The sequence below is a fragment of the Salvia miltiorrhiza genome, unplaced genomic scaffold (genome assembly GCF_028751815.1).
Source record: "Salvia miltiorrhiza cultivar Shanhuang (shh) unplaced genomic scaffold, IMPLAD_Smil_shh fragScaff_scaffold_178_2, whole genome shotgun sequence".
Lineage (NCBI taxonomy): Eukaryota > Viridiplantae > Streptophyta > Magnoliopsida > Lamiales > Lamiaceae > Salvia > Salvia miltiorrhiza.
In genome coordinates, this window is record NW_026651440.1 from 124,456 (window position 1) to 142,140 (window position 17,685).

Below are 17,685 nucleotides of genomic sequence, written 5' to 3' on the forward strand. Positions count from 1 at the left end.
CCCTTCCTCCATCGACATCCCCTTGACTGAGGGCGTCTCCTTTGTCCCCATTTCTTATACGTCATTCCATCCTGGTCATCGCCGCCCCAACCCTGTATTGGAACAGGTCACTACCATCTCCACAGTCCTTACCAGGCTCCGAGATGAAGATGAGGATAAACAAGTCGATGACGACATAGTAGACCTCGACGTAGAACCTGTTTCTACCCTTCGTCCGGGGGTTGGCAAGACTGCCCCAAAGAGGAAGAGAAAAGACCCTCTTAAGGAAAAGGTGGAGGCCCAGGCTCGCAAGAAGAGGGCCATTAGCCTGGTGACGAAGCCGTCGTTTGAGCTTTGCGCAAATAAAATATCTTGTGCCCACAATTAGACTAGCTAGTGGTAAGTCCAGAGTCGAATCCACAGGCAACTGAGCAGTAACTCCTCCTGCAAGGGTATCACTAAAAAGGATTCGTATTCTGATGGGTTCAGACCACAACATGCTTATGGGCAGAACATGGTTTCCAACTAAACTGAAATAACAAAGGTAAATGAATCAAATAACAAAACAATCCTGACTTGGGTTTGAATCATTAAACATGAACTAGGCACTCGATCATTGGTGCAAAGATAGATTACTATACTTGCATACCAGTGGTTATAGGCATAAGTTGTTGCGCCCCTATTGTCACTCGTCACGCACGCAAAAACCCCTTGCCCAATCTATCATTTCAGTTTATGATCCCTTAGAAGTTACCACTAATGGAAATCAACTACCCCAACATCCACGCTCTCTGCGATGGCCTATCGCTAGTTGTGCTTTGCCCAGAATGCCTTAAGAATTAGATAGACCCACTTGACTCTTACGCAGATATTTCACCACAGTCACAGCTCCAACACTCGTTGTACTATTTTGGAGGTCGATGGCGTCTTGCCTTTGCCCAAAGTTTACTTGTGGCCAAAACTCCCTAGTTAACTAGTGATCAATTAATTAACCAAGTTGTTACAATCTTATTGAAATCAAACCTAGTGTATCGGGAATATGCTCATACAGTTGTTATGCCCAAATTAGACCTCTCGAGTTAAGTGTTCATGCTTAGATCATCTTGCCCAAATCATAATATAAAAATAGCCGGATATAAAGTAAATAACAAAAGCAAAAGACATGATGAAAAACAAACTGAAAATACTTAAAGGAATAAAAGAGTGCTTACGGCCAAAAGTGCCACAATGAGCATAAACAAAATAACCTACAACTACGCCCACAGCCTGGGAAAGCTTGAACTCCAGAACTCGTAATCTAAATGCGCAGCAGCCGGTTTTTCAACACCCTTGGCTTCGACTGATCCTCGGGTATATATAAGCGCGACTAGGGCAACGGAAGGCCCATCCCATATTGTTGCGGCCGGATCCATGCAAGGCATGGAGATGCTATCCACTTTCAGACCTAGTATCTGGAAGATTTCTTTTCTTTTGGATAAGGCACAGGTTTAGTCTTATCGGTCTCTTCTTGGATGCTGCCGCCTTCGGCCCATATCAAGCGCCTACTCCACAATCACGCTTCATCCGTCTGTTGCGCTTCTCACTTCCTTCTCTATTCTCCTCCTAATGTCTGCCAGCTTTCGTGCGGTACTCTTGGGCATAAGTGATAGTTTTGCCTCCGAATCTCTCTTGCTTCCGACACATGCCTCTTTCACGGAAGGTGGCAGCAACTCTGACCCGTAAAGCACATTTTGCCCACAAGCGGGCCCTGCCAAAGAACTACGCCCTCCCAGGTGACCAAAAAACATAAAACAAAATGAAACGACTCTATCTAGACCTGAAACAGACTCGAAAACAGAGCACAATCTTGGGCTTATCACACGCACACACTTTAAACACGATTGTCCTCAAGCGTGCACATGCGGCTTTGCCCAAGAGCAGATACTGACGAAACAGAAAACAAAACAAAACCTAATAAAGCATTGATCGCTAATTTCTTAACAACAATAACTGCAACTAAACAGTGTAATCGCAGCACAGAAACAACAAGTAGAGTATCGTATCCACAAGGACTATTATAACGAATCACTCTAAGTAATCCTAAATAAACTCTAGTAATATTCAGGCAAACTCAAATAATAATGAAGAATAAAACTAAAATCAAAATAAAGCAAATAAAATAGGATAAAAATTCAAATAATAAAAGACTCTGACCCTAGGGATGTACTTTTACTAATTAATTACATGCATTTAATCTATTAATTCAATTACCAATTTAATCCAACCCTGATGAAAGATCACTATATTATTCACAAGCTTCTCTAACGAACACCTATGAACGTAGATTAATTTACCCCTTTTCACATTCAAGACTCCAAGGAATAAATTAACTCCAAATAGCACACAAAGAATAGCTTCCTATAGCTTCACCCGTCGCATTCAAGACTCAAGGCTAACACTATATCATGCATTCCTGAATCAGCTGAACAATTATCGCATTCAAGACTCAAACTGAACAGCTAGACATGTAAATTATTGATCAGGTAATTCACAAGAAAACAGGCACCAGGAATCATGAATCACAAGTTGGAGGGCAAATTGATATCAACAAATCAAACACACATATTAAATCAACTTTGTACAAACCCTAGGTTCAGATAAAAGAACTAGCCATACATCATAAAATAAAATAAAAGCACAATAAAGAAGAAAGCAATAATAAAAACTGAATTATATAAAAACTGAATGAAAAATCTTGAATCTTCAATCCATATAGAAATCCAATCCAAGCTGTAAAAAACTGGAAAGCAATAATAATCTAAAGCTATGAAACTGAGAAAAATAAAAGTTGGGAACCCCAGATAGGTCAAAAAGAGGACCTATTTAAAGTGTTAGGGTAAAATACAGTGTTTGGAACCCAGAAGAACTCTAAAATCGAAAAAACTCGCAAACCTGCCAAATTCGGCGGTCGCCGAGTTGACCGCCGTTTTTGTGCTGAAAAATGACCAAATTCGGCGCCCGCCGAATTTAAAACTCGCAGTGCAAAACTGAAACAGAGATTTTGGCGACCAAATCGGCGCCCGCCGTTTTGGTCGCCGAATTTCTTCTTGAAAATGCCCATTTTCGGCGGTCAAAATCGTTGACCGCCGAGTTTTGACTGCTGCGCGCGACGTTTTTGTTTCAGCCATAACTTTCTCGTCTGAACTTCGATTTGTAATCCGTTTGCGCTCACGAACTCGTATTGAGACGATATACAACTTTAATTTCAGCACAGTTTTCCAAATTCAGACTCAATAAACCTGTAATTTCCTTCAAAGTTCGAGTAAGAATCATGTTTTACAAGATAAAGCAATTTAAGCACAAAACAATCATCTAACACTCAATTTCCTATAAAATTAACATCATATGAACACTAAAAACAATGGAAACATGAGTGTTATCAACTCCCCCAAACTTAAGCCATTGTTCGTCTTCGAATAATGAGAAGAACACAATCAATAACACGAATGGGTAAGAAATCTAGCTCATCGATGCCTCCGAAAGATAAAGAATGATTGAATTCTCAAATCCTCAACAATTAAGCACAAAATTCACCAATAAACACAACCTATAGCAAAATCAACCTTGACATTCCAAACAATTGAATCTCACAAGGTATGTGTATCACTCAACTCTCAATTTGATGGAATATATAGGACGTGTCTGCTCTCATCGAATTCAATGCAATGCAGATCACTTACCATAGGCTTGCCAATCGTCTACAATCTCCATCACTAAAAGTGTGTCAGGACTAAGATCAAAAAGGTCTTTTTCTTTGGGTTATAATGTAGGGACATTGGTTAAGGTATGGAAATATAGGCTAAGTGACTCAAAATAATTAAGAACACCAACCTTATAACTTCACAAATCAAGTATGGAATAAATTTCATCTTCCGACTCCGACTCCTCCAACTTCTCTTTTTCTTTGCCCACAGCAGGGCTTTGACCTTCGGCCGCCGAAACTTCTCTTTTCTCTAGATTGGTGAATTTGGGCACACCCTTCTCCATTCTCACATCCCTCATTCGAATCAAAGCCTCCACATTGAGCTTCTCTGCCTCGATCCTGGTGTTTCCTTCCTCGATCTCGATCTCATTCAGTTGAGCAAATACGGTGGTGAACTGGATGCACGAGAGCCTTTAATTGGGTTTGCTGATGATGGATTCTATGTGTTCGATCAGGAAGGCCCCGAAGTTGAACTTTACATTGTTGTTCATTGCCCAAAGGATGCAGAGATCCTTTTTGGACATAGCGTTCCGGCTGTCTAGCTTCCCGAAGAGAGAGTAGGAGAGGATGCGGTGGCACATCCTAAAGGCAGAATCACGGATTCTGTGCCCCTTGACCTTTTATGTCTTGAACAGACCTCCATCCCCAATGTCTGCCCACATGACATCCCATTTCTGGGCGTCGAAGGTTGGGACTCCTCTTTTGGCTTCCTTGTACTCCTTTTTCTGCAGATCCTTCAACTTCACCATTCCCAAATTCAGGTTCAGCTCGTTCACGGACATGTCTCTGGTTTCCCCCTTCATGGAGAAGCTCATGCGCCCAGAAGGCCACAAGTGGGGTTGATGTCCACCTGGACCGAATCGAAAACCTTTCTTACCACTTCCTCATACGCGTGGCTCGGTCATTCCAGAAATGCCTCCCATCCTATGTTGGAAAAATACTCCTTAATCTTCCCCACTACGCCCAATTGCTCTAGCGAGTCCATATCCGGGATCTTGGGCACAACAATCCCCTTCTTCTTCGATAGCTCAGTTGTCTTCTTCCTGCTTCTCGAGGCGGACGCCGGCTCCCCTTTGATCATCCGGATTGGGGTTGGGTTTAGAGCTCTCTTTCTTCTCTTGGCTGGTGTCTCCTTTGCATCCTCGCCGGATTCCCCTTGCTCCTCTTGCAACACTGAACCCGAAGGTTCATTTTTCTCAATCGACGAGCCTTCGGCCGGCGTGGCCGATTTCTTTCTCTTTGAGGCAGAGGGCGGTTGTTTCTTCTTCGCGGGCTCCTCTTCACTCTTCTTCGCCATTTCTGATGCGGGCTTGCCCTCTTCTATGATTGCATGAGGTTCACCGGTGCCAAGGGTTGGCACGTCAATCTCCGTCGTGAGTTGGTCGATGACGTTCTCGTCTACCAGCGAGGGGCTCTCGGCTTGCGGCAAGGTTTTGGATGATGGAGGTGGTGTGGTTTCCATTGGAATGGGCTTCGGACGTGAGGTTTTTCTTGGTGGATTTGGTTTGGATGGTGTGGGGCTTTCTCCGGTGAGGTCGAGTTTTGTGCCTTGGGGTATTCCTCTGAGTTTATTCTTCGGCCGTGTGGAGACCATGGTGGTGCGGTGGTGGTTTTTGTATGAGAAGGGTCTGAGAAAATGGGGTGGTGATTATGGAAAGTTGGATGGTTGAGGGTAGTGACGTCGTGGGTAGAGGTTTAGGGTTTTTGACGGATAGGGCTGACAACTGTCACATGATGTGACGTGCATCAGGCGGTTTCGACCGGTGTTTTGCCCGAAGCCCTGCTTGCCTTTGGATCGAACGTCCCAACCCTGGATTGCTTCTACCCAAAACTCCTTCTCTTGGTACCTGCACATAAAATTTCAAATTCCTGCGAAGGCGGGAAACTCAATCCTACCCACAGTTGTGGGCAAAGTCTAGTTCCTAGGAAAAACAAGGAAAGAAACAAACTTACGAAAAACAAAACAGGAAAAACTGAAACACCAGGTTACCTCCTGGCCAGTGCTCTATTTATCGTCTTGAGCATGACGTATTACCCCAAAGTTATCCGAGTGATTTGTTTCTGGGGATGGATCCAGCTCCTCCCCAATCCTTGGTTCATGCCCATAATAGGCCTTCAATCTTTGCCCATTCACCTTGAATACTTTCCCTGACTTTGGATTCTTGACTTCGACGGCTCCATTTGGGAATTGGGCTTGTACTTCAAACGGCCCAGTCCATTTTGTACTCAGCTTTCCTAAGGCAAATTTGAACCGAGTTTTGTACAAAAGGACCTTTTGCCCATAACTGAACTGCTTGTTCGTGATCAGGGCGTCGTGACTTTTCTTCATTCTTTCTTTGTAGAGAACTGCATTGTCATACGCCTCTCTTCTAATTTCCTCCAACTCTTGAATCTCAAGTTTCCTTGATTGCCCCGCCTCATTCTAGTCATAGTTCACCTTATTGACTGCCCAAAAGGCCTTGTGCTCCAGCTCTACCGATAAATGACACATTTTGCCATAAACCATTCTGTATGGTGACATCCCAAACGGGGTCTTGTATGCAGTTCGATATGCCCATAAGGCATCTTCCAACTTTAAACTCCAATCTTTCCTTGTTGGACCAACGGTTTTTCGCAGGATTGTTTTGATGATGCGATTTGACAGTTCTGCCTGACCATTGGCTTGTGGGTGGTAGGCTGTTGAGACCCGATGCTGAACTCCATATTTTTTGATCAAGTTTTTCGACCGAGAAATTGCAAAAGTGGGATCCCTGGTCGCTGATGATTGCTCTGGGCACACCAAACCTGCAAATAACATTAGTTTTCAAAAAATTCACCACTATCTTTGAGTCGTTTGTCGGAGGTCTTTGCCTCGACCCATTTGGAGACATAATCCTCCAGAAGCAGGATGTACAAGTTCCCTCTCGAACTGGGCAGGGGTCCCATGAAATCCATGCCCCATATGTCGAATATTTCCACGGGCATGATCAGAACCATTGTCATTTCATTCCTTCTCTTTGGCACTGAGGGCAGTTCTTGCAAGCCGTGTAACTGTCTTTGAAAATGGTTGGCCAGTAAAACCCGCATTCCAGAACCTTGGCCGCAGTCCTCTTATGCCCAAAATGGCCTCCACATTCTTTTGAATGGCAAAATTCCAGAATACTTCCCTGTTCTTCTTGTGGAAGGCATCTCCTTAACATTTGATTCCCGCATTGCTTCCATAAGTACGGTTCATCCCAAATATATTCCTTGCTTCTTTGGTCAATTTCTTCTTCTGGGCATAAGTGTACCCTGGAGGTATATATCCAGAACACAAGTAATTACACAGGTCTGCATACCAACGATCTTTCTTCCTTCCTTGGGCATAGAACAACTACTCATCGGGAAACATCTCTTTAATTGGTTCCCCTTCCTTCTTTCTCACAATTCTGCTCAAATGGTCGGCCACTTGATTTTGTGCCCCAGCTTTGTCCTTGATTTCCATATCGAATTCTTGCAAGAGCAAAACCCATCGGATCAATCTTGGTTTGGACTCCTTTTTGGCCAAAAGGTACTTCAGAGTTGCATGATCGGTGTAGACCGTAGTTTTTCAACCAAGCAAGTAGGACCTGAATTTTTCAAAAGCAAACACTACTGCCAACATTTCCTTCTCTGTGGTGGAATAACTGATCTGAGCTCCGTTGAGGGTTTTGGAGGCATAGTAGATGACATGACTTTCCTTTCCCCGCTTTTGCCCAAGAACAGCTCCGATGGCATATCCGCTGGCGTCACACATTACCTCAAAAGGCATCCCCCAGTATGTAGGTTGTATTATGGGAGCGGAGATCAGATTGTTCTTTAAAATGTGAAAAGCCTATTTGCAGTCTTCATCAAAATTCCACTCCACTTCATTCTGGAGCAGCCTTGTCATTGGTTGAGCAATTTTGGCAAAGTCCTTGACGAATCTTCTGTAAAAACAGAGTGCCCAAGGAAACCCCGCAATTATTTGATTTTTGTTGAGTAGGGAAGCTTTGCTATTATTTCAATCTTGGCTTTGTCCACTTCTATCCCTCTGCCTGAAATCACGTGTCCTAACACAATCCCTTCTTTGACCATGAAGTGGCATTTCTCATAGTTCAAAACCAAACTTTTGTCGACGCACCTTTGCAGTAGTTTCTCCAGATTAGCGAGGCATGAATCGAAGGTTTGCCCATAAACAGTAAAATCATCCATGAATACCTCGATGCAGTTTTTGAGGAGGTCCGAGAATATGCTCATCATACACCTTTGGAATGTTCCAGGGGCGTTGCATAGCCCAAACAGCATCCTCCGATAGGCAAAAGTGCCGAAAGGGCAAGTGAAAGTGGTTTTGCCCTGATCCTCCTTTGCAACCCAAATCTGCATATATCCCGAGTATCCATCCAGAAAATAAAAATATTGATTTCTCGCAAGTCTCTCGAGCATCTCATCAATGAAAGGCAAGGGGAAGTGATCTTTCCTTGTCTTTTGATTGAGCTTGCGGTAGTCAATACATACTCTCCAGCCGGTTTGTAACCTTGTAGCGATCAGTTACCAGAATTCATTTTCCACCACTTGTATGCCAGACTTCTTGGGCACAACGTGCACTGGACTCACCCATCTACTATCGGACACTGGATATATTATGCCCAAATCCAATAGTTTGAGTATCTCCTTCATCACAACTTCCTTCATGGCTGGATTGAGCTTTCTCTGGGGGTCTCGGACTGGAGTTGCATCTTCCTCTAGCAATATATGGTGCATACACACTGTAGGGCTTATGCCCTTAATATCGGCTAGGGTCCATCCAATAGCTTCTTTGTATTTACCTAAAGTCTTCTTAACCTTGCTTTCATCTTCTGGTGTTAACTCCGAATTGATGATTACGGGCAAAGTGTCATTTTCACCCAGAAAAATATACTTGAGATGCTTGGGTAGAGACTTCAATTCTAGCTTGGGTGCTCTCTAGAGTGAAGGCACCAATCGATCCTCAGCTTTCAGGGTGGGAATGTTCAGAGCTTCAGTGTAGTTGATAACTTCGTTCCATGCATTCAGCATTTTCACCGCCTCTTTTAGTTGTTCCTCCTAAACATCTTCCTCGGTGATACTGCTCTGAATTACCACATCGAAAGGTTCCCTGAGTGTCGTTCTGGGCAATTCCTCCTCAACAAACCTGCTGATTATATCGACACTTTTTACCATCTCTGTGTCGGCGGGATGCTTCATGGCGTTATATATATCGAAAGTTATTGTCTCTCCCTCGAACTGGCATGTCAATTTTCTCGTATCACAATCGATGCGCGTCCTGGCAGTTTTGAGAAAAGGCCTCCCTAAAAGCATAACTGGGTCGCGTGCTTTTGATTTCCCCATATCAAGGATGTAGAAATCTGCTGGGAAAATCAGTTCCTCCACTTTGACCAAAACGTCCTCCAGTATCCCTTCTGGATACAAATTTGACCTGTCTGCCAGTTGGATCACTACTCGGGTAGGTTTCAGCGGTCCTATCTCCAGATCCTGATACATAGATAAAGGCATAACATTTATGGATACCCCGAGGTCGAGCATTGCCCTATCTCCAGGTCGAGCATTGCCTTATCCACCTTCATGGTCCCTATCACACAAGGAATATAGAACATCCTTGGATCTCCACACTTTATGGGCATATCTCGCTGTAAAACTGCGGACACTGACTCGCGCACCTGGAACTTGGCATCATCAGTGTATTTAACCTTCCGGGTGCAGAGTTCTTTTAGGAATTTGGCACATCTGGGCATAGAGCGTAGTGCGACCAGAAGGGGCATACTGACTTCCACCTTTTTAAAGATTTTCACCAATTCGGTCAATTCTTCTTTTTCCTGTTCTCTGGCCATTCTGCCTGGGAAGGGAATTATGGGCTCAACATGTCTCAATTTTTCTTTGCCTTTTTCGGCTGCTTTCTTCTTGGTTTCCCTTTCTTGAGCTAATTTTTCCTCATCTGCTGACCCCATTCCAACTTCCTCACTAACGTCTGGTTCTTCCTCAGTTTTCTTTCCAACCACCTCGAGTAGTTCCTTACCGTTCCTGAGTGTCACAGCATTTACTTTCTTTACCTCCACTTGGGCAGGAAGTTCCCCCTGTTTGCTTTCCAGGGGAGCTACTGCTTGGGCAAGATGTGACAGTTGGGCATTAATATTCTGCATTCCTCCCATTGTCTCCATCATGAACTTTTCGGTTTCTTGCTGGAATTTTACGTGTTGTTGTGCCATTTGATGCACAAGCTCTGCCAGGGAGGATCCTCTTGCCTGTTGAGGTTGTTATGAGTATTGCTGTTGATTACTTGGTTGCCCCTAGCTTAGTCCCAGATAGTTGTTGTTGCCGTACCTGAGATTTTCGTGCTGTCTCCATCCTTGGTTGTTGTATTGTTGCCTATAGGGTTCAAAAGGCTTTTGATTCTGTCCCCCATTACTTCCTCCTTGTTGTTGCCCAATAGCATTGGCCTCCTCGTCCTCGAACAGTTGTGGACATTCATCAGTTACATGTGAATTTTCCATGCAAAGTTGGCAAGTTTTCACGGACTTTCAGATGCTGGGAATTCCCTGGTTGGGTGTTCCTTGAGTTGTCATGAACTTCTCGAACATGTTGCATAGCTTGCCCAGCTTATCATCTTGGGCCGAAGGATTCGAAATTGGTGCGTTCCTGACTATTGTTCCTTCTTCGTCTCTGGACTCCTCGGCCATATCAGCTATGAGTTTGAAAACTTCTGCTGCAGATCTGTTCAGGATTGATCCTCCGCAAGTAGCATGTAACCACTGCCTATCTTGCCTTCGAATTCCTCCCACGAAGTACCCAATAAGATCATGGTCCGGTATTTGATGTTGTGGGCATTTGGCCAACATTTGTTTGAACCTCCCCCAATACTCGTAGAGGATTTCTCCTGACCCCATCTCGATGTTGCTTATTCGAGTCATCAAATTCTGGATTCGGGCTGCTGGAAAATATTTCTCTAAAAACTTACTCTGCAACTGCTGCCAGGTTCTGATGCGTCCTTCGGGCAAATCGTACAGCCACTCTCTCGCTCTCTCTAATAGAGAGAACGAAAAAGTAAGGAGTCGGATGTATACACCAAGGGCTTAGCTTGCAGTGCGCACTGTTCTGCATGCCATCTCGAAATCCTGAAGATGTCTTTAAGGGTCCTCCCCAGGCATATACTGTACTTGGGCAAGATTTGAATCAGTGTATGCTTCAGCTCCCAATTTCCAGTGATCTCCGGTAGCACGATGGCGGAGGGCCGGAGGTTGAGATTGTTTGGAAACATCATATCCCGAAGAGTTTTGTTGGCATTGTCATTTACTACTTCTGGGTTTTCCGCCATCTCTCTTTCTTTTTCTAACTGTCTCTGTCTCTCTCTCTCTCGTGCCTCTTGTTCTGCCCTACGTCTGTTCCCGTTGTTCAGTGGTACTAGTCGCTCAATCTCCGCGTTGAGCAAAAGATCTTCGTTACCTGCACTCCTGGCACGACGAAGAAACATACAATAAGGCAAAACTCACACTTTGATCACAAAAGAAATTACTAGCGCTCTCAGTTCCCCGGCAACGGCGCCAATTTGACGAAGCCGTCGTTTAAGCTTCGCACAAATAAAATATCCTGTGCCCACAACTAGACTAGCTAGTTATAAGTCCAGAGTCGAATCTACAGGGAACTGAGCAGTAACTCCTCCTGCAAGGGTATCACTAAAAAGGATTTGTATTCTGACGGGTTCTGACCACAACGTGCTTATGGGCAGAACAGGGTTTCCAACTAAACTGAAATAACAAAGGTAAATGAATCAAATGACAAAACAATCCTGACTTGGGTTTGAATCACTAAACATGAACTAGGCACTCGATCATTGGTGCAAAGATAGATTACTATACTCGCATACCAGTGGTTATAGGCATAAGAATTATTGTGCCCCTACTGTCACTCGTCACGCACGCAAAAACCCCTTGCCCAATCTATCCTTTCAGTTTATGATCCCTTAGAAGTTACCACTAATGGAAATCAACTACCCTGGGCAACATCCATGCTCTCTGCGATGGCCTATCGCTAGTTGTGCTTTGCCCAGAATGCCTTAAGAATTAGATAGACCCACTTGACTCTTACGCAAATATTTCACCGCAGTCACGGCTCCAACACTCGTTGTACTATTTTGGAGGTCGATGGCATCTCGCCTTTGTCCAAAGTTTACTTGTGGCCAAAACTCCCTAGTTAACTAGTGATCAATTAATTAACCAAGTTGTTACAACCTTATTGGAATCAAACCTAGTGTATCGGGAATATGCTCATACAGTTGTTATGCCCAAATTAAACCTCTCGAGTTAACTGTTCATACTTAGATCATCTTGCCCAAATCAGAATATAAAACTAGCCGGACATAAAGTAAATAACAAAAGCAAAAGACATGATGAAAAACAAACTGAAAATACTTAAAGAAATAAAAGAGTGCTTACGGCCAAAAGTGCCGCAATGAGCATAAACAAAATAACCTAGAACTACGCCCACAGCCTGGGCAAGCTTGAACTCCAGAATTCATAATCTAAATGCGCAGCAGCCAGTTTTTCAACACCCTTGGCTTCGACTGATCCTCGGGTGAATATAAGCGCGACTAGGGCAACGGAAGGCCCATCCCATATTGTTGCGGCCGAATCCATGCAAGGCATGGAGATGCTATCCACTTTCAGACCTAGTATCTGGAAGATTTCTTTCCTTTTGGATAAGGCACAGGTTTAGCCTTATCGGTCTCTTCTTGGATGCTGCCGCCTTCGGCCCATATCAAGCGCCTACTCTACAATCACGTTTCTTCCGTCAGTTGCGCTTCTCACTTCCTTTCAATACGAGTCCAATGACGAAAGTTTTTATTTTTGGACGGCGAGTGAATAGTAAACCAGAATTTCTCGATAAACGAACCGAGCTCGTTTATCAAAATTTCGAGAACGAGCTTACGTTTTCTATATTTATATAGAATTACGAGTGTAATGAAAGTGAGTAGAGGTTGAGAGGGCGACTAACGAATAGTACAGGTAGTTAGTCGTTAAAACGAGACGAGACCAGACGAGACGAGATATTTAACGGCTAAATATCTAGACCTACCCTACCCTTGACCACCCCCAACCTCCCAGGCCCCCCTTTTCTTTAAAGTGTCGGCTGTTAGCAGCCAACACCCCTCACTTTTCATTTTAAAATATCTCACACACACTAAACACACACACATCTCACGCACATGCTCCATTAAAGCTTGGAGTTGGAGCTTTCGAGCTCCGTTTTGAGCGAGGAGACGAGCCCCGACCATCTTTCCGATCACACATCTAGGTAAGAGTCATCTCTACCTACGCTTTGATGGTTATATTTTCGAGATTAGTCGACGTCGAAAAACGTTGAATTCTCGACTTTATTTTGAAACGATGTCGGATCGTTGTGAGTTTTTAGTGTGTTGTTCTTGGGTAATTGTTGAGCATGTTTAATGAAAGAGTTAAGGATGGTTCGAACCCTAGCCATGAAACCCATGAGGGCAGCCCGTCGATGTTCGTCGTCATAGCTCGTCCTTCGATTTTTTATTTAATCGTTGTGACTTGTTATATATGTGTAGGAGCATGTTAGGTTTGTTCTATGTTTAAATTATTTTTTTTTTCTTTCCAAGCATGATAAGTTGTAGGTTTGATCGAGCATGGCTGAATTTGTGTCGTGAGTTATGAACGTTGCTTGAGCTATGTTAGTATGTTTTTGAGTTCTAAGATGGAGGTTGAGCATGATAGACTAAGTTTAAAGTTTTGAGAAGTGTTAGATGGAGAGAAGCATGAGAACCCTTTGTTTGTTGAGCATGCGTGGTGAGTGTTGAACTTTTAGAGTTGGTGCGTGAATTCCAGCTCTGCCGAGCTAGTTAGCTCTGGCGGCGGAATCCAGCTCTGTTAGGTTGGTCAGCGCTGGCAGTTGAGCTCAGCTCTGCCGGGCTGGTCACCTCTGACGTGTGGATTCAGCTCTGCTGGGCTTGTCAGGTCTGGCAGTTGCAGTGCTGTTGAGTTCAGCTCTGACTATCGAAGTTCAGCTCTGGCGAGTCAGCTCTGGCTGTTGAGTCAGCTCTGGAAAGTCAGCTCTGGCTGCCAAAGTCAGCGCTGTTGAGTTCAGCTCTGACTATCGAAGTTCAGCTCTGGCGAGTCAGCTTAGGCTGTTGAGTCAGCTCTGGAAAGTCAGCTCTGGCTGCCAAAGTCAGCTCTGGCGAGTCAGCTCTGGAAAGTCAGCTCTGGCTGCCAAAGTCAGCCCTGGCGAGTCAGCTCTGGCTGTTGAGTCAGCTCTGGCAAGTCAGCTCTAGCTGTTGAGTGAGTTAGCTCTGGCTGTTGAGTCAGCTCTTGCAAGTCAGCTCTGGCTGCCAAAGTCAGTTCTGGCGAGTTAGCTCTGGCTGTTGAGTTAGCTCAGGCAAGTCAGCTCTGGCTGCCAAAGTCAGCTCTGGCGAGTTAGCTCTGGTTGTTGAGTCAGCTCTGGCTGCCAAAGTCAGCTCTGGCGAGTCAGCTCTGGCTGTTGAGTTCAGCTCTGTAGAGTGAGTTTCAGCTTTGCCGAGTCAGCTCTGCAGAGTGAGTTTCAGCCCTGCAGAGTTAGCTCTGCCGTGTTGTCAGCTCTGACTGCCAAGTCAGTGCTGGCAAGACTTGGGTTTTAAAAGTGTTAAGTTCTATTTCCCTATTTGAGCTTAAGTTAGGAAGTGAGTTTTATATTATGATGACCTTTCTTCTCATCGATTCTTCATAGCGATGAAGGTCCGGTTGGGATGTGACGACGAGAGAGAGAGTGTGTGACGTTACCTTGTGCAGAGACGCAACGAGGTGGGCTTTTCTACGCTAAAATCAAGATGTTTATGCGTTTGATGTATTGATGTATTGATGTATGATATATGATTAAAATGGATATTAAATGCAATGATGTTTTATTTTCCTTTCAAAGCTTGAACTGAAAATATATTTTTAAGTTATTGCATTGCCAAAATATTTCAGATTTTAGTATGTTATCCATTTGTATGAGAAATGATATCGGTTCTACGCGAGGTAGAATTAGTGTACACGGTGGTCGTAAGTCATCTTTCTGGTTTGCCGATCACAGTGCTGCAGAGGGAGGCCTCCCTCTCAGTACATAAGTTAACAGATACGATACTTACTTGATGAGAAAAGTCTGTGCAGACAACTTTGAGAAATGAAAATGAGTTTAGCGAACATAAGGCTTTTAGATAAATCCCTTATGTTTTGCATATGAAATGGCAATGACAATATGTATGATGTTATATGCATGAGATGTTTGGCATGTGTTCACTGAGTGCTTTTGTACTCAGCCCTGCATATCTTTTTTTAAAAATGTGCAGGTTGAGCCGGTGTGATGATGGTGGTGCATTGAGCGGAGTCACAGGGTTGTTAATAAATATGTAACCTGACTAGAATATGTCTTCATACATATGTCTAGCTACATTTCCACTGCAGAATACTTTTAGTACTGTTATGTCGTACTTTAAGTTTAAGATGATGTTTTGTTGATGTATTAACTTGATTATTGATATTAATTAAGTTTTATGTATTCCTTGAGTAATGTTTTCAATTGAGCATTAATGAGTAATAACGACGAGTTTTATTAAAATGAGTAAGTTTTACGGTTATAAATGACGCCCCTTTCTTCCCCTTCTTCTTTAACCCTATCCCTAGTCGTGGATCACTCGGCCTAACTATCCCTAGTTAGGGCGGGCTGCGACAGAATGGTATCAGAGCTTACCAAAGCTCTGAATTAGAAGTCTTGAGTTTAGTCTAGAATGAGTCACTAGGCTAATAGTTATTAACAACCGTGAGCTCAGCGCACCATCACACCAAGCTCAACGAGGTATGTAAAATTTCAAAATTTAATTGTCATTAAATTTTGTTGAGCATGATGTTGAGGTTATATGTTGAGTTATGAGGTTATACTTTGAGCATGATGTTGAGGATATATGTTGAGTTATGACTTTGAGCATGATGTTGAGGTTATATGATGAGTTATGATGTTATACTTTGAGTGTGATGTTGAGGTTATATGATGAGTTATAATGTTATACTTTGAAGATGCATAGCTTTGAGTTTGAGGATGACAACATGATTAATAACGAGTTATTATGTTGCATGAGTATGATGTTGATGTTACATTCTGAATCATGAGAGAGTTTATATCATATGATGTTATATGATTGAGGATGCATAATCATGAGTTATGAGTTCGAATATAATAGCATGATTAATGATGAGTTATTAGCATGCTGCAATGAGATATTGTATGATATGTTGAGATGTTTTGTGACGCGAGTTATTTGCGCACGCAACTTGAATGGTACTTGAGAAAGTATCATGAGCCATAGTCTTTGGAGATGGCTTTGAGAGAGAATTGTTTGAGTTATCTTACTGAGTCACGATGATTTAGATTAAGGCATCTAATATCATTGTTTAGAGAGGTTACCTACTATGTAAAGATGGGATGAGATGAGAATTTAGATGTTTTGAGCTTGAGTTTTAAGAGAACAGTACTACTTTGTAGGAGTTTTGCTAAGTTATGTTTCATTTATTATGTTGCTTGAGCCGAGTAGAGTTAGTTCCTAGAGTCACCTTTAAGTTCTCCTTATAGGTTGGCCAGGACTGTTGGCACTGCACGAAAGTGGACTGCTGTGAGATCAAACTCAGGGAAGATCGGATACGAGGACGAGGCGTACAATATGTGGTACAGAGATACCCTAGCAGATTTTCAAACACACGTTCATAGACTATGAAAGGATGAAAGCCTATTGGTTGTGACTAGACTGGATGGCATCGCGCACCTAGTCCCCGTGCTACCAATCGAGTGGTAGGATTGAGCAAGGAAGAAAGCCTCTCAATATGATGGGACGTGTCGTCTTGAGCGCTGGACCCACAGGAGATGGGATTTGTTACAGATACCTAGATTTTCTATACGGATCTACTGACCGGATGTCTATTTTTTCTACCAGGGACTCCAGAAGAGTGTAGTAGATATCGAGTCGATCCTTGAGTATCAGTTACCGAAGATGATAAAATGATAAACGATAAGGATGATGAGAAGGAGCCGAGGAAGGCTAGAGTTGATGAGGATGAGAAGTAGCCAAGGAGGGCTAGAGTTGATGAGGATGAGAAGAGAAGCCGATGTAGGCTAGAGCTAAGGATGATCTTGAGAGTATGAGCGGTACACCCTTGTTTTTGATTAGTTTTCAATTACATTGCGATGTATATAACTTACTTAGAAGATACTGGTACTTGAGCTTTTTACATGCTGAGAGATAAGCATGTGAATATAGTACCCTACTGATGTTAGATAGATGGATGTTCCTAGTGTGCTAAAGTAGCAACTAGATGAGGTAGCAATTACCGTAGGAAGTCCAGACCGAGACATAGTACTATTCATGGTGTCGGCTTAGAAGGGACATCACAATGGATACTATGGTTTTTGTAGGCTTTATATGACCCCTTTATGTAAGTCCTCTAAAAAGAGGCATTCTACTGATGGATATATTTGGTGGACCAGAGTGGTCTATATGTTAGCAATTCGTGAGTGCTTATTGCTTCATAGATGAATGTTGAGGTGACCGTGAGGGTTTCCTTAGAGTTGAGCTAGTGAGATGAACTTGAGTTTTGAGGATGCTTAGAGTGATAGTTGAGTTGAGTTTTTTCTTTTGCGATTACAATTGCCTCAAGGAGGTCATCAAGAGTGTGATGTGAAGTATAGGCGGGATAATGCTCCGCCACCACTACCGCAACATGAGAGGAGAGTTGAAGAATAGTGAACATTCGAAAAACGAGTCTAGAATATGGGACCCGAAGATGAAGCTTTTAGCTTGCTGTTGCGTACATAAGTTTTCTTATGTATAGTATGTTGAGGGTTTCGAAAACCCAAATTTGTTTTCAAGTTCGGGATAGTATTTCCCGTGTGACTGGGGAGTGATTATATTGGACTTGGCCAGTCCACAT

The 17,685-nt window shown here is 43.3% G+C and overlaps 2 protein-coding genes across 2 annotated transcripts; both read right to left on the minus strand.

The window, feature by feature from the left end:
• Positions 1 to 5,613: 5,613 nt before the first annotated feature.
• On the minus strand, positions 5,614 to 7,475 carry LOC131002745 (uncharacterized). Its single transcript, XM_057929214.1, has 4 exons — positions 7,295 to 7,475; positions 6,225 to 6,505; positions 5,757 to 6,143; positions 5,614 to 5,643 (listed from the first exon to the last, which is right to left on the minus strand). Exons 1-4 carry the CDS (start codon positions 7,473 to 7,475, stop codon positions 5,614 to 5,616), a joined length of 879 nt encoding a protein of 292 aa, XP_057785197.1.
• A 78-nt stretch (positions 7,476 to 7,553) lies between these two features.
• On the minus strand, positions 7,554 to 9,885 carry LOC131002746 (uncharacterized). Its single transcript, XM_057929215.1, has 5 exons — positions 9,289 to 9,885; positions 8,819 to 9,211; positions 8,315 to 8,662; positions 7,842 to 8,077; positions 7,554 to 7,647 (listed from the first exon to the last, which is right to left on the minus strand). Exons 1-5 carry the CDS (start codon positions 9,883 to 9,885, stop codon positions 7,554 to 7,556), a joined length of 1,668 nt encoding a protein of 555 aa, XP_057785198.1.
• Between the last annotated feature and the right edge of the window lie 7,800 nt (positions 9,886 to 17,685).

Coding starts and splice junctions, on each gene's coding strand:
- LOC131002746 (XM_057929215.1), bottom strand. CDS start 9,885: ATGGGAGGAATGCAGAATATTAATGCCCAACTGTCACATCTTGCCCAA. Junction 8,663..8,818: donor TCAGGGAACCTTTCGATGTG/GTAATTCAGAGC, acceptor CCTTCACTCTAG/AGAGCACCCAAGCTAGAATT. Junction 8,078..8,314: donor CAGTGTCCGATAGTAGATGG/GTGAGTCCAGTG, acceptor GGATATATGCAG/ATTTGGGTTGCAAAGGAGGA.
- LOC131002745 (XM_057929214.1), bottom strand. CDS start 7,475: ATGTGTGACGCCAGCGGATATGCCATCGGAGCTGTTCTTGGGCAAAAG. Junction 6,506..7,294: donor ATTCAGGTCCTACTTGCTTG/GTTGAAAAACTA, acceptor TGTTATTTGCAG/GTTTGGTGTGCCCAGAGCAA. Junction 5,644..5,756: donor ATCACTCGGATAACTTTGGG/GTAATACGTCAT, acceptor TGTTTTTCCTAG/GAACTAGACTTTGCCCACAA.